The 25,150-nt window shown below is 47.4% G+C and overlaps 1 protein-coding gene across 1 annotated transcript in view; it reads left to right on the top strand.

Annotated features, from left to right (window-relative positions):
* vps13b (vacuolar protein sorting 13 homolog B) overlaps window positions 1–25,150 on the top strand; it is a 661,063-nt gene that overhangs the window by 406,976 nt on the left and 228,937 nt on the right. Inside the window, exon 32 of the mRNA XM_083634457.1 lies at window positions 23,183–23,386. Within this exon, the coding sequence (XP_083490583.1) occupies window positions 23,183–23,386 (204 nt within the window). The remainder of the gene's footprint in view (window positions 1–23,182; window positions 23,387–25,150) is intronic.

The following is a 25,150-nucleotide window of genomic DNA, read 5'->3' as shown; positions in this document are numbered from 1 at the left end:
TTTCTGTTGCATTCTTCCATAGTGACTTTTCCTTATTATTATATTCTCTGGTTTCCTCAATCATTTCTCTTCTTCCTTCCAGGGGACACTGACAGCTGTGACAGCCCCCCCCCCCCCCTCCCCCCCCCTCGGAGTTTCGATCCCATTCACTGCACAACCAAAACACCTATCCATTCCCAACAATCCGCTTTTTCTTTCTTTCTTTCTACTTTTTCATTTGTCCTTCCCTGACAGTGTGTTGCTTTTGGAAGCAGCGTTAGGGGGGTGGGGGGTGCAGCGTTAGGGGGATGGGGGGTGGGGGGTGCAGCGTTAGGGGGGTGGGGGTGGGGGGTGCAGCGTTAGGGGGGTGGGGATGGGGGGTGCAGCGTTAGGGGGATGGGGATGGGGGTGGGGGGTGCAGGGGGAGGTGGGGGGCTGCTGCATTGCTTGTGTGGTGGCACACGAGGTGACAGACCTTATTTCAGAGCTTCCCGGAAATGAGCCTGGTGTTTTTGCGTGTGGCTGTCAGTCAGGTGGGGATGTGCGCTGACAGAGGCGAGAGGGATCACCCCTCAGCTGTCCTGCGCTCGTAAAAGGGCCTGATCCAGGGGTTGACCGCCTGGCCACACAGCCACAGCCTGTGTGTGTGTGTGTGTGTGTGTGTGTGTGTGTGTACGCACACGCGCAAGTGTGTGTAGTTCATCCTGAGGCAGGATGCACGGCTTCTAAGAATACACACCCACACCACTGAGCTGGGAAACACTCGGCTCTATCACAGCTTGCAATATACACATTCTACTGGTGTTACTCTGTCTGCCTTGTGTGTGTGCGCTTACATGTGTGCGCATGAACCAATGCATATGTGTCCATACAATTGCACTTTGTGTGTGTGTGTGTGTGTGTGTGTGTGTGTGTGTGTGTGTGTGTGTGTCAGCCTGACGCATTGTAGTGTTTTTGTTCCTTCTCTCCCTGCTCATGACATGTTGATGTTCTGGCATCCTGTGCGGTTGGTTTGAGGCTGTCTACGTGCTGTCAGGGAGCCTCTGACTAGCCAGTCACACAGCAGCATGGCAGACCAGGCGCTGGGCAGGAGGGCAGTCACACAGCAGCATGGCAGACCAGGTGCTGGGCAGGAGGGCAGTCACACAGCAGCATGGCAGACCAGGCGCTGGGCAGGAGGGCAGTCACACAGCAGCATGGCAGACCAGGCGCTGGGCAGGAGGGCAGTCACACAGCAGCATGGCAGACCAGGCGCTGGGCAGGAGGGCCAGTCACACAGCAGCATGGCAGACCAGGCGCTGGGCAGGAGGGCCAGTCACACAGCAGCATGGCAGGCCAGGCGCTGGGCAGGAGGGCCAGTCACACAGCAGCATGGCAGACCAGGCGCTGGGCAGGAGGGCAGTCACACAGCAGCATGGCAGACCAGGCGCTGGGCAGGAGGGCAGTCACACAGCAGCATGGCAGACCAGGTGCTGGGCAGGAGGGCCAGTCACACAGCAGCATGGCAGACCAGGCGCTGGGCAGGAGGGCCAGTCACACAGCAGCATGGCAGGCCAGGCGCTGGGCAGGAGGGCCAGTCACACAGCAGCATGGCAGGCCAGGCGCTGGGCAGGAGGGCCAGTCACACAGCAGCATGGCAGGCCAGGCGCTGGGCAGGAGGGCCAGTCACACAGCAGCATGGCAGACCAAGCGCTGGGCAGGAGGGCAGTCACACAGCAGCATGGCAGACCAGGCGCTGGGCAGGAGGGCCAGTCACACAGCAGCATGGCAGACCAGGCGCTGGGCAGGAGGGCAGTCACACAGCAGCATGGCAGGCCAGGCGCTGGGCAGGAGGGCCAGTCACACAGCAGCATGGCAGACCAGGTGCTGGGCAGGAGGGCAGTCACACAGCAGCATGGCAGGCCAGGCGCTGGGCAGGAGGGCCAGTCACACAGCAGCATGGCAGACCAGGCGCTGGGCAGGAGGGCAGTCACACAGCAGCATGGCAGGAGGGCCGCGGGTGGAATGCTGGATCGTGATAGTCAGTTTGTCCCCGCTGTATCGGCTTTCCTTCAGCAGGATTTACGTGGAAATAGCTTAACATGAGCCATGTGTCAAAATGTACAGTAACGTCCATTTGGAAGGACAGTTGTTCACATGGCAACTGTTCTTTTTTTCCTCAGGGCAGTGAGGCTTTGTGCCTATAGCTTCAATGCAATGCTGATACTAGTCTCATTCTCAGAAGGCAATTATGTTATTTCAATATCAATACAGCATTATGAATATAGTAATTGTACATGTTTCTCTGTCCATCTGTGCGTGTGTGCGCGCGTGTGTGTGTGTGCGTGTGCGGGCGCGTGTGTGCGTGCATGTGTACTGGCTGTGTGTGTGGTCAGCGACTCCTGCCAAATGGCAATTATCGGTAGGCTACACAGTAGATCTTCAAACCAGAGCAGAATCAAGTGGAGGACAGAGTAAGTAAAATAGGAAAAAAGGAGAAGCCAACCTCAAGAAAGAAAGAATGTGCAGATGCTTTCAAATGTCCATGTGTGAAGCCACAAGCCCTCTGTGGCTCTGATGCTTTCAAATGTCCATGTGTGAAGCCACAAGCCCTCTGTGGCTCTGGGAGCCCGATGGGCTAATTGGCTGGTGCTTGTGTAATAAGAGGCACATTACAAACCCAGGGGGCCCAATCAAAGTTGAAAGAGGCAGAGGCTGGCACAAGAATGGCTTCAGTCTCTTCCTCCTCCTGGTCTTTACCAGTTACTCCACCCTGCTCAACATACAATACTTACTTGATCATATTGGCTAGACATGTTGTGCGCTTCGCACGCTCATTTATGGAGTGAAGACTCTCCAGACAGGGGCGGAGCGACCCTATCAGCCCAGAGGGGGCGGAGCGACCCTATCAGCCCAGAGGGGGCGGAGCGACCCTATCAGCCCAGAAGGGGCGGAGCGACCCTATCAGCCCAGAGGGGGCGGAGCGACCCTATCAGCCCAGAGGGGGCGGAGCGACCCTATCAGCCCAGAGGGGGCGAAGCTCTTAGGGGGGCCCACAAGGCCGGCGGCGAAGAAAAATTTGCCTTTTTTGCATGTTTGAATCTGTTTTAGCCATATTTAGTGGAATATCTCATTTTAAACACACCAATGTTATTGTCTATTGATTGAATTCCTCTCACACTCACACCACTGACTTTATTAAATAAAGTCATTTAAAGTCACAACTGTAAAATAGCTGATAGCCCCTATATCCGAAAACACAATTTGTCACTCATTGAGCCAAGTAATATTATGTCCAAGAAAGCCTACAGTGAAGCCACTTTACAGACAAGCTTGTTCTGAAGAAGAAAAAGAAAAACACAGGTTGCCAGCCAGGCCTCTTCAGATGTTTCAGCACCGAGGCACAGCCCTCGGTTCAGCACCACCGCAGATGGACAGGCTGTCACAGACAGCACCCTGTCTGCCCCTGTCTCCCTCTCTCTCTCACACACAGACAGGCGCGGACTGCATAATCGGGCACGTCGGGCCTGGCCTGGCCTGGCCTGCAAAAATAATAATAATAATAATTGATGGGAGCCCACTGTGACGAGTGGGCCCGGGGCGGGTGCAACCTCTGCCCCGGTGTACCCTCCGCCACTGTCTGCAGACGATGCACCATGGGTGTACTTTTTTGGGGGGTGTGACCAAACTCATGCCAACTCATGACCAGTGATGTCATTTGTGTGCATGAATGACATCACTGGTCCACAACTTAACTTAACTTAAAGTGTAACTTACCCCCAAAACACTTTTTTTCAGCTTTTAACCAATATATATGACTTTGGGGGTGGTGTGTGAAGAATTCTGGTCAAAATTTCCACATTTGAGACCAAACTGTTGCCATTGTACTATTTGTATTCTTTTGAGCCGCATAACTGGCATAAGTGCCCTCTATGGGTTGAACACTGCTTTTTTTTTGCCCTCAAATGAATGGGAGATTTGGTACAACCTGACGTCACGTTGTCCCCAAAGACTATGGGATTTTAAGATAGTTACTCCCCTACTCCCCCTGTACCCTTTCCCGGCTCCTCACAACTCCAAGCCTATTCCCATGATGTCACAAGCATTTTCCTACCAATACAGTGCTACAATACACACAGCTCATTGGCTGTTTGTGTCACTTGACCTGTTAATCACCTGTTAATTGATTACAATCGCCTGTTATTTTCCTACCAACTCCTATGTAACACAATACTATCAATAAACGCCACTATAATCATAAAAGGAAGGAAATGGCATTGTGTTGCTGTAAATCATTCCCAACCTTTTTCATACTAAGGAGCCCTAACTTAGTTCACATTGTGGCAATGGACCCCCATATGATGAGATTTGGTCTCTCAGATGCAAATCTGATTTTATTTTTATTTTTTATGTAGCCTAGATATGATTTTGTCCAGAATTCCATATATATTAGGTGGTGAGACAACAGAGAATGCTGGAATCCTCTCAAGGACCACTGGTGGTCTTCTGTGCCCCACATTGAGAACTACTCAACCACTTGATTGTGCAGAGAGAGAAAGGAGGAGGGAGGGAGGGGTTATTGTGTGTTTGCAGCAGCTCCGAGCGGACCAAAGTGAGCCTCCCCTCACACAGCAACTTTCATCCCCGCCGTCATTTCCGCAAACAAATCTCATCGCAGTTTAGCACACATGTAAAATATAACGCTATACTACAACGTGACAACGTGACAAAGCTGCTCTAAACACATCGGCTACTATAATATATTTCCCTGCATCTCATACTGAGATTAGATCGGTATTAAATTTGGACAGACTGGAATGGATTGAGCAGAGGAGGAAGAGGAGGGAGCTCTGCCCTGCACTGTGCTCGAGAGGAAAAATCAGAGGTGCAGTACAACTTTTAACAAGAATCACGAAAAGCCCCCAAACGGGCTAGTTGTTGATATTTATAAAGAATTTGGAGCTCTCATAACTTTGTCTTGTGATGTTTTGGGGAAACTGCGGGGAAACTGTCATGGCGTCGATTTCCGGAAAAAAATCCTGAGCTGAGCACAGCCAAAGAGTATAGTATAGACAAGAGGAGACGTCATTTCTTGGTTTTTCCCATAGGTTTTTTCAAATCAAGCAGCATGCCGTTTTGTTACATATCTGGGTGGTAAGTCCCCCTTTAACTTAACTCTCAATAACCGTGGCGATTTTCTATGTGGATTTTAGCAAGACTTTAGCTTTGCCCCTATTAATGCATCTCGTGGTTTATGTAACACTTCATCACGAATATAGTTTTCAATTTTTTCATAACCATTCAAAATTAATAAATTGAATGTGTACCAGTCACTTTAGACCAGGGGTTTTTCAAAGTGGGAGGCGGGGCTCCCCAGGGGGGCTCTGAACAGTCTCAGGGGAGATTCAGTAAATGAAAGTTAAAAAATATGACATCAGTTATTGCATTAGTTATCAAAAGGACATCACATAGAATAGCCTGTAATTAGTTTGAGTTTTGAGGAAGTTTACTGTGAAACAAACGGGGGGGGGTGTTTTGTTTGTTTTCTACCCCCCCCCCCCGATTTTTTTTATCCCATTTCTATCCCCCATTAGTGCTAATTTTCATTTGTTTATCGTGGTTGCTGCTCCACCCTCTGCCAATCTGGGGAGAGCCGAAACTGGCTCCATGTTTCCTCCAAGACATGGGCAGTAGCCAGCCGCTTCTTTTCACCTGACAGGGGAAGCTTCACCGGTAGGACATAGCACGTGGGATCACGCCATTCCAACGAGTTCCCCTCCCTCTGAACAGGCGCCCCTAACGACCAGAGGAGGCACCACATCAGCGACCAGGATATTGCATGTTTTGCAATATGCCCAGGGGGCACGGGGAGAACATGCAAACCCCACACAGAAAGGCCCTTTTGACGACCCCACCCGGGCGGCGGGCACTCGAGGACATGCGGACGGGCATGGGGTGGGGGAATGATTGTCCAAGCTTTGTCTGAGTGAGGGGAGGCCCACAGTCTCAGACTTTGAAAACCCCTGCTTTAGACCTTCATGCTTACATAACCTTATAAACCATGTAGCCAGGTAGCCAGAGTGACCCGGTAGTCTTTTCCACAGTTGACTGTATGTGCTCATGCATACGTTTGCATCCATCACAGTGTGTGTGTTTGTGCGGTATTGTGTGATTGGGTATTGTGTGTGTGTGCGCGCGTGTGTGTGTGTGTGTGTATTTTTCTGTATGTGTATATGCTGTAGTCATGTTACCTCAGCCGCAGGTTGGGGACAACCGCAGGGGGAAATGCGAAGCCACCGTGTAGACAACTCCACTGCGGTGGTCCTCTTTCTTCTCTCCTTAACCTACAGCAACCCCCCCCCACACACACACACACACACTTAAACATACTCCGATCAGCACTCCACCCCTGTCACCATATCACACGCATGCATGGCTCTAGTTACACACATTTAACCGGGGCAAAAATTATGAACTTGAGCAAATGTGCTTTGCTAAATGTACTTCAAGCCGAATCAAAACGTCTAAGTGTTGGCAAGCCTTGCCTCCATTCCTCAGTAATGACGAGGAGCCAGCGTTTAAAGCATCATTGTTCCCCCCTTGATATTTTTCCATCTCCTCTCCTCTCTTAACAAGTGAGAAGGCATTTGAAGATCTTTGAAAGGAGGCAGTTTTTTTGTGTGTGGAGGCCCTCAGATTGTGCCTAGCCTGGTAATGGACTGATATTATTGGCATTTGAAAGCCACTTAAGAGTGGCGTTCAAAGGGGCAGAAGGCTGGTTTGATGGCTGAGGGAGAGATCCAGCTGACAGACACATGTTGGACAGACACCACAGGGAGCCAAGAGGCTAACACTCACACATCACACACACCATACCACACACTGTGAATATGAAGACATAACGCACGCACACGCACGCACACGCACACACACTCACACACACACACACACACACACACACACACACACACACACACACACACACTATGCATACTGTATGCATGCGCTGCCTGTGAGAGACATGCTTGTGAACTAGACCTATACAAAAATGAACTTAACTTGACTCTGCAGAGGTCAGTAGTAACATTATATATATAACATACAGTATATATTATAACAACATTTATTCTGTTACATGTCATTTTTTTAATTGTACTTCTGAGAGTAGTTTTCTTTTGCAGAATACTTTGAACTCTTACTCAAGTACATTTACGAGATGTACTTTTACTCCATTACATTGGGCTACACACTTCTCGCTACATACAAGACCTACCATAAAACCCCACATGCAGCTATCAATCCATGATGTTTAGAATGGAGGCGTAGCATTTAGCACATGCGTAAAAGCACAGATCTGACAACATTTCATCTGCCATCTAGCATGCTCAAAACTGAAAGAGTCAGAGGGGACTCAGACGCATCAGATATACTCGCCAGTGAGACAGACACAATGTAAACCTGTGTGATGGCGTCTGCATGATTGAACGGATCTCTGGGCTCTCAGATCAAAGGGTTGCTCGTTTAGCTACGCGTTGTCTTTTACTCTCTCTCTTTTGAGAAAGGTTAACGTGTTTTGCTCTGAAGTCACGTTTAATCACGCGAGTTTCTGCGAGATCCCAAGTCCTCCGTGGTGACAATCTTCAGCGTAATCGTCAAGTGTGTGGGGTTGTGTCTGAACGGTAGCCATTGTGTGTGCGCTCCAAGATTTAAATGTTGAAAAATTGCTTATCTCTGTCGTGAGGTGTGTGGACACTCAAGATTTTTATCATCTTCAAGGATTTGAAAATCTTTAGGTGTGGGGGAGCCATACATGGAAGTAGATTCCCATCAGTCATCAATGTGGGAGTCTACATGTGACACACTTGTGTTTGTAAGAGGACCTGATGAAGAGCTGAGGCTGTGAACTATAAGAGTGTGTGTGTGGGCTCTGTTCTTTCCATTGTGTTTCAGCACCCCCAAATTTGATGTGTGCAAAATCATACTGAGACACACACGCACTGGGCGGAGTCTCATTTCTGGGGGGGGGGGGACCTTGAGGGGAATAGTTGTAGGCTTGGAAACTGGAATTGATAATGTCCCTCACTCTACTGATTGCACATACTCTGCTCTGTATCGTTAAATCCATCCAAGTTCTACGTTCTACTTTCCATAATATTCTTTTTGCTCTTTACTCCTCCTGTCCACTAAGCACCTATCTGCAGCATGCTGCTTAGTTCAACTTGATGTCCTCATTTCATGCCTGCTTTGCTTTCTCTTCTGTCCCATACCTCCGTCTCTCTCCATGCATCCCACAATCCACTTCTCCTCCTCCCCATCCAGCGGCCCCGCCCATCAGGGCCTGCGTCTTCTCACAGGATATTGTACAGCATTTCCTACCCTCTCTTCACGCCTTCTCTTATTTCCCCCTCTGCTTGTTCTCTCCCTCCTTTCTGCCCTGATCTCTCTCTCCGTCTCTCTTCTCTGCCCTGATCTCTCTCTCCCTCTGTCTCTCTCTCTTCTCTGCCCTGATCTCTCTCTCCCTCTGTCTGTCTCTCTCTCTTCTCTGCCCTGATCTCTCTCTCCCTCTGTCTCTCTCCCCCCTTTCTCCCCTGATCTCTTTCTCCCTCTGTCTCTGTCTCTTCTCTGCCCTGATCTATCTCTCCCTCTGTCTCTCTCTCTTCTATGACCTGATCTCTCTCTCCCTTCTCTGCCTCTGTCTCTCTCTGTTCTCTGCCCTGATCTCTCTCTGCCTCTGTCTCTCTCTGTTCTTTGCCCTGATCTCTCTCTGTCTCTCTCTCTTCTCTGGCCTTCTGTTTTTCACCTCCCACTTTCTCTTCCTCTCCCTGTTGCTCCCTCTCTTCTCTCCTCGTCACCTCTCTGGTCAGCTCGCAGGATGCTGTAGAGCATTTCCTGCCACCAGTTTGACAGGAAAGAGGCGGGGCGAAACCCCCCATTTGATGTGCCATCTCCTCTTAATTCTTTACACCTGGACTGTTCTCCACACTGAAGCACTGCTCCTTCCCCTCTTCTCCTCCCTCACTACCCCCTCCCTCACTACCCCCTCCCTCACTACCCCCTCCCTCACTGCCCCCTCCCTCACTGCCCCCTCCCTCACTGCCCCCTCCCTCACTACCCCCTCCCTCACTACCCCCTCCCTCACTACCCCCTCCCTCACTGCCCCCTCCCTCACTGCCCCCTCCCTCACTACCCCCTCCCTCACTACCCCCTCCCTCACTACCCCCTCCCTCACTACTACCCTTTCATCGTATGTGGCACTGTCATTCTGTGTATATTCGATTCTATCATTAGTAGTTGTATGGATAAAGAGTATATTTGTTAAATATGTCTGCTAATTTGACTGAATTTCTTCTTTGTTGCCAGCAGCACTCAGGAAGAAGTAGCCGTAGTGTTTTGGTGTCACGGAGCTTAGTGCTATGTGCTTCCGGGACTACAGCTCCCTGCAGCCTATATATGCTGCTAACAGGGCAGTGTGCTGGCCAGTATGCTGTGAAGACTTGTGCAGGGGGTATAAAGTCCCTCTCAGAGGCACAGAGGGGGTTGTCATGTTAGCCGCCTGTCTTTCTCTTCTCTCCATTCATTCTAATAAAACCAAGGCCCGTTCTCATCCCCATGCAGCTGAACACAGACGCCCCCCCCCCTTTTTTTTTTTCTTTTGCATGTTTTTGATTTTTATCCTCCCCCTTGCTGCCGCTTCTTCATTATTCTGTCCCTGTTTTTCCCCTTACATTAATGCTTCTCAGTGCCTGTGTGTGTGTGTGTGTGTGTGTGTGTGTGTGTGTGTGTGTGTGTGTGTGTGTGTGTGTGTGTGTGTGTGTGTGTGTGTGTGTGTGTGTGTGTGTGTGTGTGTGTGTGTGCCCGGAGCTGTTTGCATGTCGACGTTTGCTCTGAAGTTTTGGCATTGTGTTGTTTGAATGCCATGTTTTCACAGCGCCGCCTGTTTAGAGCTGTGGTTTGTCAGAAGCCTGGCCCGCGGGGGCCACTTCCTCCTCACTGTTCTGGATTTGCCATACTGTATGAAACACTGAGTGGCGGGAGGAGAGAGGTGTGGAGAGGGAATAGGAGAGGAGGAGAGAGGGAATAGGAGAGGAGGGGAGAGGGAATAGGAGAGGAGGGGAGAGGAGGAGAGAGGGAATAGGAGAGGAGGAGAGAGGTGTGGAGAGGGAATAGGAGAGGAGGAGAGAGGGAATAGGAGAGGAGGGGAGAGGGAATAGGAGAGGAGGGGAGAGGAGGAGAGACATGTGGAGAGGGAATAGGAGAGGAGGAGAGAGGGAATAGGAGATGAGGAGAGAGGGAATAGGAGAGGAGGAGAGAGGGAATAGGAGAGGAGGGGAGAGGAGGAGAGAAGTGTGGAGAAGGAATAGGAGAGGAGGAGAGAGGGAATAGGAGATGAGGAGAGAGGGAATAGGAGAGGAGGGGAGAGGAGGAGAGAGGGAATAGGAGAGGAGGAGAGAGGTGTGAGGTGTGGAGAGGAGGAGAGAGGTGTGGAGAGGGAATAGCAGAGGAGGGGAGAGGAGGAGAGAGGGAATAGGAGAGGAGGAGAGGTGTGGAGAGGAGGAGAGAGGTGTGGAGAGGGAATAGGAGAAGAGGAGAGAGGCAATAGGAGAGGAGGAGAGAGGTGTGGAGAGGGAATAGGAGAGGAGGAGAGAGGGAATAGGAGAGGAGGAGAGAGGTGGGGAGAGGAGGAGAGAGGTACTGTAGGGATGCACGATATGGATTTTTTCAACCGATACGATAACCGATAAATATCTGCTTCTCCTGGCCGATAACCGATGATTATTATAACAAAAAAATATATATAATATATTTTTTAAAGTTTTTAACCTGTATTTTATGCACACCTGGGGTTAAAAAAGGCAGATGTAGTGAGCATAGCTCTGACCTAACCAAATCTGACATCACTGTGAACACAAAACAAAGAAAACTTCTGATATAATATGATTGTTTTAATAAAGTGTATCACTCAATTATAGTCAATACAAAAATAAAGGCTTTTATAGAACGGAAAGCCAATGACTGCTTAGTCTGCAGATAAAACACAATGACAATTTAGACTCTTATTGTCATGTTACTGATCTGTTCGAATTTTGCATTGGTTCCAGTTCTCAGTTAATTGTAGCCTGGGCCCAGTGAATGGGGCAGGCACTATAAACCATCTCTGTTGTTTCACTTTTTACTGAAAAATGCTGCCACCAGATTTAAGAAAAGACACTATGTAATGTTGACTGATGCTTTTTATGTAGCCTAGTGTGTGCCTTTGTTTTCCTTATTATTGGCTCTGTTAGATGGCTCTGTCCAGCAGCTGCAGTAGCTAACTCAACTCCAAAGTCCCTTTGTTATAGTGGGAGTCCCGGCTAGCGCGTTAGCTTAACGTTAGCGTGTTGTTCTTTGGAGTTAAATACACAATCCCTGGATGTTTTATTTCGGGTAAAGGAGTTTCCATTAGTTTCTATATGTTTACGCCAGCTCTGTGAGTATGAAGTGCTTTTGTGGGGCTGTTTGATCACAAGTAGTTTGTCTGTCAAGCGGGCGAGCCTGAAGTGTAGGCCGCGCTATGAGCTAACGCTAAGCTAACGCTAACACTCGCTAACAAAAGCTAACGTAAACAACAAACAAATCCGCTGCATCATCGTCAGCTTTGGTTTAGCGTAATGCCAGTTTAGACGTTTCCCCTCCTCTCAGAAGCCGTGCGGGACATGGATTGCAATTACAATAGTGTTGTAATCATCTGAAACTGTGAAAAACAGCAACATACTGGCACCAGCCATGTTTGGCCAGGCAGTGCTGCAGTCGCAGGCTGTGACGTCACGAGCGTGCGACAACAATAGCTCCGCTTCCGAGGCAAAAACAAAGCCTGATTATCGGCTGTTAATTTATCGGAAAAAGGCCATTATCGGAATAATAAATAATGACGCAAAATGGCCATATCGGCCGATAATTTATCGGTCCGATAATTATTGTGCATCCCTAGACAGAGGTGTGGAGAGGAGCGGAGAGGGAATAGGAGAGGAGGGGAGAGGGAATAGGAGAGGAGGAGAGAGGGAATAGGAGAGGAGGAGAGAGGTGTGGAGAGGGAATAGGAGAGGAGGAGAGAGGGAATAGGAGAGGAGGAGAGAGGGAATAGGAGAGGAGGGGAGAGGAGGAGAGACATGTGGAGAGGGAATAGGAGAGGAGGAGAGAGGTGTGGAGAGGGAATCGAAGAGGAGAGAGGGAATAGGAGAGGAGGAGAGGGAATAGGAGAGGAGGAGAGAGGGACTCACCTGCCTTACTGTGCCAGCCAAGCAAATGTCTGTCACCTGCTTTACTGTGCCAGCCAGGCAAATGTCTGTCACCTGCCTTACTGTGCCAGCCAGGCAAATGTCTGTCACCTGCTTTACTGTGCCAGCCAGTCAAATGTCTGTCACCTGCTTTACTGTGCCAGCCAGGCAAATGTCTGTCACCTGCTTTACTGTGCCAGCCAGGCAAATGTCTCTCACCTGCTTTACTGTGCCAGCCAGGCAAATGTCTGTCACCTGCTTTACTGTGCCAGCCAGGCAAATGTCTCTCACCTGCTTTACTGTGCCAGCCCAACTTCAACTTGTTTTTGTTTACACATCATTCCCCTCAATTTGTGTCCATATAGCAAAATTGCATCCAACTCACTCCCTCTGTTTGCCCCCTTCCTTTTGCTTTGCATGCATTTCTGCTGCCTTTACATTTTCTTTCTCTCTCTCTCTCTCTCTCTCTCTCTTTCCTATACTTTCTTACCCTCTCTTTCCCATTTTCACTAGTCCTCCTTCGCTCTCCCTCCCAAAATCAATAGCATCATTAGGGGAATTAGATAAGCCTTCACTCGCTCATTGTGATTTCCTCAGTAAGAGGAGGGAGATGTGCAAATCACCTTTATAGAAATGTCACTTTGTATAAATAAGCTTGGCGGTTTGGATGAATGCGAGATCCGCTTCAGAATGCTAAACACTGGCCATGCAGTCAGTCACGGAGGAGGAAGAATTAGCTGATGTAGGAAGCATGTGTGCCCCACATTATTCTCATTATTTGATGCTGTTTTTGACTTGCTGACATCAAAGTATTTGCACACTATCTCATGAGAAAGTGGTTGTTGTAGCCCTGTTGTCTTGGGCGGCACCAGAGGCTTCCAAACGGCTCACATGTTCTCAAAGTGGGACCTGCCTCCCCTCAAAGCTTGTGATTTAGACATACGTTTTTAATTCCATTATGTGGGAGCTTCCAGCAGCAAGACGTTGTGTTTTGTTTCATTCCGCCTTTTGTTTGCTGGAAGGAAATTTGAATTAGAACAAAATGTTGTTTAAGGTCAAGGCAGACGTCAAGGAGAAGGACCTACTGTTTTAGCTATCCCATTACATGTTTGTTCAGCCTGTCTGCTAAACCTGTAGCATACGTTAACCTAATCAAATATGGCCATCATTTTCCCTGACTTTGTTTAGGAAAATTTCCATGCTTTATCCCAAGAAGGATAAGGCCTTGATATGTAATCTGGCTGCTTTAAACATTTGTCAGAATTCAATAATTGCTGTAAACAATGTGTAATCAACTTCAAAGTGCTCTGCCAAAGACCCTTATTTTCACAGATAAAAATGAGCATCTTCAGAAACACGCACACACACGCACACACACACCGCACCGCGCCTGTGTGTGTGTGTACTAATGTGAACCAGCTTGGCAATATTGAACCGCTGAATCAATTTCAAGTGTAAAAAACAGTAGTGGCTCATGCTGTTGAATCCATAAAGCCGGCCTAATTTTACAGCTCCATAAAACACCCTCCTTGCCTGAGCGCGCATTGAACAATTGATGTGCTGAAGTAGATCAGGAGTGCAATGAAGATGACGTAATGCTCCTGCTCTGACCTTCATAGCATAGAGTGTATGTATTATGTGTGTACTGTACTTAATGTGTGTGCGCATGACTTTGTGCCTGCCTGCTTGTGTGTATTTGCTGAAGAAGTGACGCGTTTACATGTGTGTCCCTGCCCATGTGGCTGTGCATGATGTCGGTTCTGCTCCCCATGCTGTCCATCATGAGTGAAGCGCTTAAAGACGCCTCTGCACTTCTACTCAACAACTGAGTGAAATGTAGGAATGAACAGAGAGACGTGCACCTCTGGTCCATGTGTGTGCTCATGTTCTGGACGGTCCATGTGTGTGCTCATGTTCTGGCAGTCTGTGCACCTCTGGTCCATGTGTGTGCTCATGTTCTGGCAGTCTGTGCACCTCTGGTCCATGTGTGTGCTCATGTTCTGGCAGTCTGTGCACCTCTGGTCCATGTGTGTGCTCATGTTCTGAATGAACAGAGAGACGTGCACCTCTGGTCCGTGTGTGTGCTCATGTTCTGAATGAACAGAGAGACGTGCACCTCTGGTCCGTGTGTGTGCTCATGTTCTGAATGAACAGAGAGACGTGCACCTCTGGCCCGTGTGTGTGCTCATGTTCTGAATGAACAGAGAGACGTGCACCTCTGGTCCGTGTGTGTGCTCATGTTCTGAATGAACAGAGAGACGTGCACCTCTGGTCCATGTGTGTGCTCATGTTCTGAATGAACAGAGAGACGTGCACCTCTGGTCCGTGTGTGTGCTCATGTTCTGAATGAACAGAGAGACGTGCACCTCTGGTCCGTGTGTGTGCTCATGTTCTGAATGAACAGAGAGACGTGCACCTCTGGTCCGTGTGTGTGCTCATGTTCTGAATGAACAGAGAGACGTGCACCTCTGGTCCATGTGTGTGCTCATGTTCTGAATGAACAGAGAGACGTGCACCTCTGGTCCGTGTGTGTGCTCATGTTCTGAATGAACAGAGAGACGTGCACCTCTGGTCCGTGTGTGTGCTCATGTTCTGAATGAACAGAGAGACGTGCACCTCTGGTCCGTGTGTGTGCTCATGTTCTGAATGAACAGAGAGACGTGCACCTCTAGTCCGTGTGTGTGCTCATGTTCTGAATGAACAGAGAGACGTGCACCTCTGGTCCATGTGTGTGCTCATGTTCTGAATGAACAGAGAGACGTGCACCTCTGGTCCGTGTGTGTGCTCATGTTCTGAATGAACAGAGAGACGTGCACCTCTGGTCCATGTGTGTGCTCATGTTCTGAATGAACAGAGAGACGTGCACCTCTGGTCCATGTGTGTGCTCATGTTCTGGCAGTCTGATACAACATGTGAGGTGCAGCTGTACAAGTATTGTTCTCGCTGATATCATACGTCAATCCATCTGAAAGTGCGTCAGCTGGAATAAATGGTTTTGGTCCTGGGTGATTCTGGGCCCTTTTTAGTTTCAAAGGAGGTTTGATGCAGTTCAGGCTTTGTCAATCAGAGCAGTGAGCAGGTTGAGCGGCTTGCCAGAGACCAGCGAAAGACTTCAGACCTGGAATCTTCCCCCAGCTAAAGGATTATTTTCCTTTCATTAGTGTTAAAGTAGCATTGAGCCTGTTCTACTTGAGCTGAATGAAAATGACTGTATATGAGGGCAAGCCAGATCCTTGGCTACCCCTGCCATGTTCCCCACTGCAGCCACTTATGAATAATCTATCCCACGCATGTGTTTAGCCATTAATTAAAGATAAGGCCTCTCCAATTAAAATGGCGGTGGGATGACATCACTGGTGCGGGGACACAAATCTGCTTTCAATCGGAGGTCAGAGGAAGTGAACGAGGCATTCCCTTCACACCTCTGCAGCAGCAGGCAGTCATACCCGCTGCTCTAACTCCACCTGACATCTTTTATAAAAGCACTATTCTGTGTGTTTTCAGAGCAGGGAGGAAGCATATCAAATCTGTTGCTGCTAACAGAGGAAGTGATTTCACAAGCCCTGGCCCACTCACTTTTATGGGAAAAAGGCTAGCTTTGTCCACACAAAGCTCCAAGTGATTCTCAGCAGCGGCTTCAATTGCACACAGACACACACACACACACACACACACACACACACACACACACACACACACACACACACACACACACACACACACACACACACACACACACACACACACACACACACACACAAACCTCCCAGTGATTTTTAGCAGCAGCAGCAACTTCAGTCGTGCACAGAAGAGGATCCAAGGCACATTTCTCAGTAGATCCATTGCAGATGTACCTACCTTATGAAGGAAGCCAGTGAGAAGTCGATGTCTTTAAAACGCCGCTGAATTACTGTCCCTATTATCCAGGAATGCTCCGTGTTTAGAGCTACCTGCAAGAGAAGAGCACCGTTAAAGCTAAGCAGACCAGGGAAAGTGTGTGTGTGTGTGTGTGTGTGTGTGTGTGTGTGTGTGTGTGTGTGTGTGTGTGTGTGTGTGTGTGTGTGCACGCGCGCGTGCGCGTGCCCGTGCGTGCCCGTGCATGCACGTGTGTGAATGTGTGTGTGTGCGTGTGTCTGTGCGCATGCGTGCTTATGCGTGTTTTAACGCTAAGCAGAACAGAAGCAGTGGGAATGAGGAGGACATCTGTGTGTCCGTTAGCAGGGACAAACTGCAGAGCTCTTCATAGACTGAAATCTACGGTTGGAGTAGCTTCAACATTCTGACTGATGAACAGCCAAGGATATGTGTGTAGCTTTAATCATTGCTCAGGATTGTTATGATGCATTAATAAATGGATCGCTATCCCATATTTGATTATAAAAGTGTGTTTTTACGATCCAATGATTCATGGTTTAATGTGGTGGGGGAAAAGAGCAGCTTAATGTGGATAATCACTGGTATGTGTAAATCCCATGAAATACACGTTGAATTAAGCCAAATGAAATATCTGCTCAATCTTCACAACTGACAGATGGCTTCTTTGCAACAGCTGATGCAAGCTCCAACAGCGTTTGAATTAGTGCATGATGAGCCTAGAAACGGCACAGAAAACACGTGTTAGCCAGTGTCTTCAGAGCAACACGTCTTAATACTGGCTGTGTTTATAACAATATAGCTCCTCTGACATGTAAACGCCATGCGAGATAAATTACTCCCGCAATTAAGATGTTGAAATCAAAGTGCAAACACTGCCTTTTGGTATACACCATGTCACTGTAAACACACAGCCTTTTTCTATAGTGCTCTCCTCCACTCCTTACTATCTTATAGCACTGTCATGAGGGTGCTATGAGCTCCAGCTACATCCTGCTTGTTCTGTATATACAAGTAATAGTTTCCTCCTAAGATCTTGTGTAAATATGATATAATTGGTCGAGTATGAGTGTCTTTAAAGTGCAATCAGCCTAATGAATAACAGGCTTCTGTTGGGAGAAGCAGTGCATATGAGTAATGCAGTATGGCTCAAAGAACAGAGATTATTGAGCTTTCTCATGTGGACATGACAGTGCACCACAGCTTAGACACAAAGCAGGCAAGTTGACATGTTTTCTTCAGTGTGAATGAAGCCAGTGAGAGAAAAGGAACTACAGACTGAAATCACTGTCTTCTTGTCTTGTGTTAAGTCTTTTCTTCAATGTGAATGAAGCCAGTGAGAGAAAAGGAACTACAGACTGAAATCACTGTCTTCTTGTCTTGTGTTAAGTCTTTTCTTTAGTGTGAATGAAGCCAGTGAGAGAAAAGGAACTACAGACTGAAGTCACTGTCTTCTTGTCTTGTGTTAAGTCTTTTCTTCAGTGTGAATGAAGCCAGTGAGAGAAAAGGAACTACAGACTGAAATCACTGTCTTCTTGTCTTGTGTTAAGTCTTTTCTTTAGTGTGAATGAAGCCAGTGAGAGAAAAGGAACTACAGACTGAAATCACTGTCTTCTTGTCTTGTGTTAAGTCTTTTCTTCAATGTGAATGAAGCCAGTGAGAGAAAAGGAACTACAGACTGAAATCACTGTCTTCTTGTCTTGTGTTAAGTCTTTTCTTCAATGTGAATGAAGCCAGTGAGAGAAAAGGAACTACAGACTGAAATCACTGTCTTCTTGTCTTGTGTTAAGTCTTTTCTTTAGTGTGAATGAAGCCAGTGAGAGAAAAGGAACTACAGACTGAAGTCACTGTCTTCTTGTCTTGTGTTAAGTCTTTTCTTCAGTGTGAATGAAGCCAGTGAGAGAAAAGGAACTACAGACTGAAATCACTGTCTTCTTGTCTTGTGTTAAGTCTTTTCTTTAGTGTGAATGAAGCCAGTGAGAGAAAAGGAACTACAGACTGAAGTCACTGTCTTCTTGTCTTGTGTTAAGTCTTTTCTTTAGTGTGAATGAAGCCAGTGAGAGAAAAGGAACTACAGACTGAAGTCACTGTCTTCTTGTCTTGTGTTAAGTCTTTTCTTCAGTGTGAATGAAGCCAGTGAGAGAAAAGGAACTACAGACTGAAATCACTGTCTTCTTGTCTTGTGTTAAGTCTTTTCTTTAGTGTGAATGAAGCCAGTGAGAGAAAAGGAACTACAGACTGAAGTCACTGTCTTCTTGTCTTGTGTTAAGTCTTTTCTTCAGTGTGAATGAAGCCAGTGAGAGAAAAGGAACTACAGACTGAAATCACTGTCTTCTTGTCTTGTGTTAAGTCTTTTCTTTAGTGTGAATGAAGCCAGTGAGAGAAAAGGAACTACAGACTGAAATCACTGTCTTCTTGTCTTGTGTTAAGTCTTTTCTTTAGTGTGAATGAAGCCAGTGAGAGAAAAGGAACTACAGACTGAAGTCACTGTCTTCTTGTCTTGTGTTAAGTCTTTTCTTCAGTGTGAATGAAGCCAGTGAGAGAAAAGGAACTACAGACTGAAGTCACTGTCTTCTTGTCTTGTGTTAAGTCTTTTCTTCAGTGTGAATGAAGCCAGTGAGAGAAAAGGAACTACAGACTGAAATCGCTGTTGTCTTGTCTTGTGTTAAGTCGCAGTACTTGGAATAAAAACACCCACATGCAAGAAGCTACCCACTGCCAATTGGTGACAAATTTGGATCATTGTTGCAGCTTTGTTGACTTGGATATTTTGCTTGATTTGTCAGTGTATTTGACTCGTGTTGAAATGCTCCAGTCATCAAAAAAATAATTTTAGTAGCAGCAGTATAAAAACCCGAGTGACTGGGTCTTATATTCTGCTGACTCGCCATGTTCCACGACATCATTTTCCCCTCTCACTCCGAGGGCTGCTCAGCGTTCTAATTTCGAGCCTTAATTGCTATAATTGGTAGATGCAAATTAACAGCAATTGGACTTGACTGGGGTCATAAATCCACAGCTCAGAAGTTGCTGAGATTTTGGCAATTCGGAGTGGACCACCGTCGGCAGGGGCGCTTAACTTACTAAGTAATTGCAAGTTTCATGAATCATGATGCTTATGAATTCCCCCACGACGCACACACAGACCCAGTGGGACTCTGATTTAAGCCGGTGAGACTCGTAGTGAGCCAATGGAGAAGCTGCTACGCAGCTTAGCGCTCTCCACAACAGAAATAGCATTGAAGGGGCTGCTGGGTGCTGATGGTGGTTGGCTAATGACATTTGGAGCCACAGAGAAAGAATATTGCAACCTCAATTGAACACTGGCTTCTTTTTTAGAATTCATGGCTGAATGATATATTTGATGCCGGCCACGCAAAAACACTTTGCCTCATGGATATATGACTTTAGAGTTTGAGCAAAGTGGTACAGACCCCACCACAAAATGAAATGACACAGCAAAGAAGACATGCACCGTTAGCATTTCATGTAGCATGTGTTCTTTCAGTTCAAATATACAGTAGTTGGAGTCCGCTCAGAACAAATAACACACAACACCCATGAAATATAGCACATCTGTGTACAGAGTTAATTTAGCTTGACTTGGCCGAATTACGCCTGAGATCTCAATGAAACTTCTACTCAGTATGTATGTTCTACCAGGAGAGCAGAAACAGAGGGCCCCAACGTACTTACACACACACACACACACACACACACACACACACACACACACACACACACACACACACACGTTCACAGACGCGCCTGCCTCTGTCGAACGTGTAAGCAGACATGTATTGCATGTGATTGTTGGGGAAATGGAGTGAAAAACAGGTCCGGGGTTGCAGGTTCAGGTTGCGGGTTTCAGAGTGACGAGATCCAGAAGCCGGTGGGCTTGGTATTACCCTGGTGCTTCCTGCCCCCGTGGCCCGGGGCAGGGGTGTGGGGGTGGGGGTTGTGGGAGTGAGGGAGGGAGGGGGGGGATTGTGGGAGTGAGGGAGGGGGGGGAGGTTGAGAGAGGAAGGAGGGAGGCCTGTTAAAGCCAGGGGGCACGATACTACACCCTGCCCCACAGGAGTACCTCTGGAGGGGGGTTGAACGCAGCCCACGGCTCCCACAGTCCTACCATCGGCACCTTCAGCCTCACTCCAGATCCACTCCCACTGCGGTTTGTTTTACAACCCTGAACCACAGTTAACCTTCTAAACCTCAGCATGGTAATCGAGGTCTCCCAACTACCTTGCGCGTGTGTGTTTGCGTGCGCGCGCGTGTGTGTGTGTGTGTGTGTGTGTGTGTGCGTGTGCGTGCGCGCATGTGTGTTGTCTATTTGTGGTTTATCAGTATGTGTGTCTGCGTGTGTTATCTAATGTGTATGTTAGCTAATGTGTTATACATGTGCCCAGACGGTCCGTCCATGAATCCTACACACAGTCCCAGATCTGCTGTACGTTAAGCAACCAATCCTCCCACACGTCTACTTAATAACACAAATGATGATTGATGCTATGCCCAGCACGTGCATGGACCCAAAGAATGCTAAACAGAGAACACAACTTGCAATTAATTGCCGATTTGTAAATTTGTCTGCATATTTTCTGTTCAAGGGAATTTGGAAAAAAAAAAATTCTCTGTGATGAAGTACCAGTGAATAGCTGTCTCTAAGTCCTGCATTCTAGAGGCATATCACTGCCATGTCTTCACTATTTTCTCTGCATTTTCCCACTGGAGGGCTTGAATTAGATGGAGGGTTTGAGTTTGAGCCATCATAATTTTGGATTGGAGCCCTCATATTTCTGCTCTGATGCGAAATCGGCCCAGTGGCTTTTCAGACTCAAATTGGGTTTAAACTGTGTCAGAAGAAGGAGAAATGTTTTTTAAAATAATAGCCATGAATGCCATGAAACAGAACTTTCTTACTGCTGAGCTTTTGATCCATTTTTATAAATAGCAGAATTTTGTCGTAAAAAATAATGTTTCTGCCATCTTTTCCTGCAATTAAAATAAGGTTTGGCTCAGGAACAAGGGGCAAGCTAAGTACTTGTGTTTGAGAAAAATGTCTCTCTCGCTCTCACCCTCACCCTCGCTCCTTCCTCCCTCATCTGTGAGAGCATATGTCATTTATGACTTGTTATTTTCATTTTCTCTCTCGTTTTGCACGTGGCAGCGGCAGGCAGATGTCTGATAATGGCATGTGAGAGCCAGCAGAACAGAAGGGTGTGTTCCACCTGCCCCGCTCTGCCCCCAGTGGGCAGAGTGAGCGCCGTGCTTTCCCAAGACATTCTCTGAGTCCTCTTGGCCGAGTGGTGTGGTCTTCACATGACCAATCAAACATGTCAAAGCGCCAGTGTTTTTCCCCCCGCATGTACAACAAGAAAATCTGCCTTCAATTATTATTGCACCCAGAGGGGAACTTCCAAAATTCCTCCCCTCCTCATTTGTCAGAAATGAAGCTCTCTCGTTTCCTGCGATTGGCTGAAATATGTCTTTTGATATTAAATCACGCCGGGTTTCCACTGGCTGCATGACCAAGACAAATGTTTATCATATTTATTTATGTCATTGGAGATGACCCTGCCGCTCAGCAATGCGGAGACTTGGCTGCAGACCCCCATGTTATGTTGATTATGAGTAAGAGAGTCTCCTAAATAAGCTGAAGTTAGGAGATAATTTGGAAAGCACATGAGGTAACTGTGGTTTGTTTAATGTGAAAAATACAGTTTGGGGTTGGGGAGGGTGATGGAGGTACTGTTACAAAAGGCCTAATGAATCTAGACGGACACATCCCACCCAAACCTTACAGGGTTCTTGGTTTGACTTATACCATACTCTGTTGATACATGTGCTTCCAAATGTTGATTAAGGATCTGTTTCACTTGTTTGTATGTCAACAAATCCAGCTAAATCAGTTCTACACCTCTGATCTCCCATTGCCGTTGTTTTTCTACTTGGTGCTCATTGTCATAACATCACGCTCTGGTAGAGGCCTTCCCAGTGTGGCTAAGGGAGGGAAACGCTATATGAAAATTGCCATTGACGTTGCCGAAACAAATAAAACCACTCATGCCGTCGCTACATCTGTAGCCATTTTAAGCCCTTATTTATACCGTTTAAGCTCTCATTTGAATTCACCAGCACAAATAAACATATCATAACGAAGCGAAGGCCGTGATGTCATATGCAGATGTTGAATTTTGATTATTCCTTTTGCCTCGTGAATTCGTCAGGATCTTGTCTCTCAAAGGCAAAATAGATGACATCATGGTTCCTTGGCGCTGATGGGATGATGTTTGCTCACTTGACTGTAGCACTGGAACTAAAGAGACAGCGCTGCCCACGCTGACATATCTCTACATCTCCTCTAGCATGTGAAAGGTTGTGTATACTGTAACAGGCCTGTGTTCCTGGAGAGAGAGAGAGGCAGTGAGGGCCCCAGTCTCCAGACTACTGTGCCATCCTGCCGGCTCTTAAACAATGTTTACTGCTGATGATAAGCTGGCATAAAGCAGAACTTTTTAAAAGGCAAATGATTTCACCTGAGGCCTGCAAGGTTCTTTCTCTGAGTTTGGGTATGTGAGTGTCTCCCATAGGCTTTCATTTAGCCATAAATCAGCCTGGAAGGAACTGGGCCTAATAAAGCACTGACTGGTGCCAGCACCTCTGAGTATAACAGACTACCTGCTCTACTGCTGGAGCTGTACTGTGTAATGTACTTTATTGTAATTGACTATATAAAGAACAGCCTGAGCCAGACACCATAAAGAGAACATGTTCATGTTTTGTACATTTAGGGTTGTACTGTTTAGCTTGTTGCGACTTGTACTCAAACACCACACGTACTGTGCATGTAAGCAAAAAAGACAAAGACAAAAGTAACTTCTTACTAATGTACACAACTAAAACCTTATTCAGTTTTCCCTGTTAGTTACCTCTGATAGGCAGTGGACCTGCTGATGTCCTCACCTAAATTCTCATTCTCTATCATCATTGATCTCTTCCAGAGAATTAGTGCTTAACCTGTGCTTTCCTAGAATTACTACAAAACTAATATACGGTAATGAATACTCCAAATCACCTTTTCTCTCTCTCCCCACTAGACGTGCGTTGAACCTGGGCATCCTGCGCGACCCGGGTTCAGAGGTGGAGGACCGTCAGTACCAGCTCGACCTCCAGTCCATCAACATTGGCACGGCCCAGTGGGAGCAGCTCAAGCCGGAGAAGGAGGGAGCGAAAGGCGGGGTGTCCGCGGACACCGAGAGGAGCTCCCAGAACCCGGCGCTGGAGTGGAACATGGCCAGCAGGTTGGGCTTCTGCGGTGGCTGCACACAAACTAGCACATTTCAATGACAGCCACAAACACTTTTATGGTCCCATTCACTTCCTCCAGCTCTATCATCAAGATTTACAGTGTGTGATTTTGTTGTTCCAAAATTGGACATACTGTAGGTACCAATCAGATAATTATCACAATGGTCTTGAATCTCCAACTCCTCTTTGGTGATTGGTATAGATTTAACAAGGAAAATTAATAAGGGATAATAACCTATTTACCTGGATTAACCCTGTCAGTGTGCTTCGTGAAAAGAGGAAGTGTGCCTAATCTTTTTATCAGATGCACTTTGTCTTGATATTAGCTCTGGTCCCAGCTAATTATTTTAAGACTGATGCGTTTTGAGAAAGAAAAGGGAGGCTTGTTCGTCAAAGGGCCTTTTTGTGTGGAGTTTGCCTGTTCTCCCCGTGCCCCCTCGGGGTTTCCTTCATATAGGAACCCCTCACCAAAACATGCAATATCCTGGTCGCTGAAGTGGTGCCTCCTCTGGTCGTTCGGGGCGCCTGCTCGGAGGCAGGGGAACTCGTTGGAATTGCGTGATCCTCCCATGTGCTATGTCCTACCGGTGAAGCTTCCCCTGTCAGGTGAAAAGAAGCGGCTGGCTACTGCCCATGTCTCGGAGGAAGCATGGAGCCAGTTTCGGGGGGGGGGAGGCTGGATTTCACCCATTCTCCTGTATTTGTGTGACACAAAATGTGGTCCAAATTTAGGCTTGCTCACCTTACAGTTTCAGTAAGAAACTTGTGTAACGGGCTCAGTTCTCAAAATAGAATCAAGCTCGCGTCTAGACAAACCAGACCCGCTACAACATCAACAGAACGACTTTGCACAAGTTATCACACAAGAAGTCAAACAAACAGGAGTTGGCTTACCTGGGACTGGCCGGGGCGATGACAGATCACGTCAATGGACAGCTCAAGCCTGGGTGTGGAGACTAGCTACAACCAGCCTCCTCTCATAAGACGCTATTAGAAAAAAGTATCACACACACTCGCACCCATACGTGAAAATAAATGAAAGACTCTAGAGAACAGCAGTGACAGAGACTATGTGGCTTGCTTCATCTAGCACTGGGAGAGAGGGAATGGCAGCGGAAATGCCACGACATATATCCTATCTAAAGCCAACTCCCACTTCCTGGGTGATAATCTTGTGCAATCATAAATCACTTCACAAATTAAACAGGGGGTATCTGACACACATCTCGACCTGTGACACTTGTCTATCCAACAATAAATGGTCATTTATTTATATCATGCTTTTCTAGTCTACCACTCAAAGCACTTTACAACACATGCCTACATTTACCCGTTCACACACACATTGATAGACTGATGGCGGCAAGCTACAGTACCACGCAGGCACAGCCATCGAGAGCAATTTGGGGTTCAGTGTCTTGCCCAAGGACACTTCGACATGCGGACTGGAGGAGCCGGGGATTGAACCACCGACCTTCTGATTAGTGGTGGACGACCCACTCTACCTCCTGAGCCACAGCCACCCCACAATATAAAATGGCATATCAGCAACACCTCATTAACCGAATGCCTTGAAGGTTCATCCAACCCCATTTCTGTCTTGTTGCTGGGAGTCATTCATTAAGACCTCAAATATCCATTATCTATCTTCTGTGTTAACATGTATCACTGTGTCAGGTGCTACAGTGTGTGTGTGTGTGTGTGTGTGTGTGTGTGTGTGTGTGTGTGTGTGTGTGTGTGTGATCTGCTGTGAACGT

This window comes from Poromitra crassiceps, assembly GCF_964638095.1.
Source record: "Poromitra crassiceps genome assembly, chromosome: 1".
Taxonomy (NCBI): domain Eukaryota; kingdom Metazoa; phylum Chordata; class Actinopteri; order Beryciformes; family Melamphaidae; genus Poromitra; species Poromitra crassiceps.
This window is presented reverse-complemented; position numbering and strand designations above follow the sequence as displayed.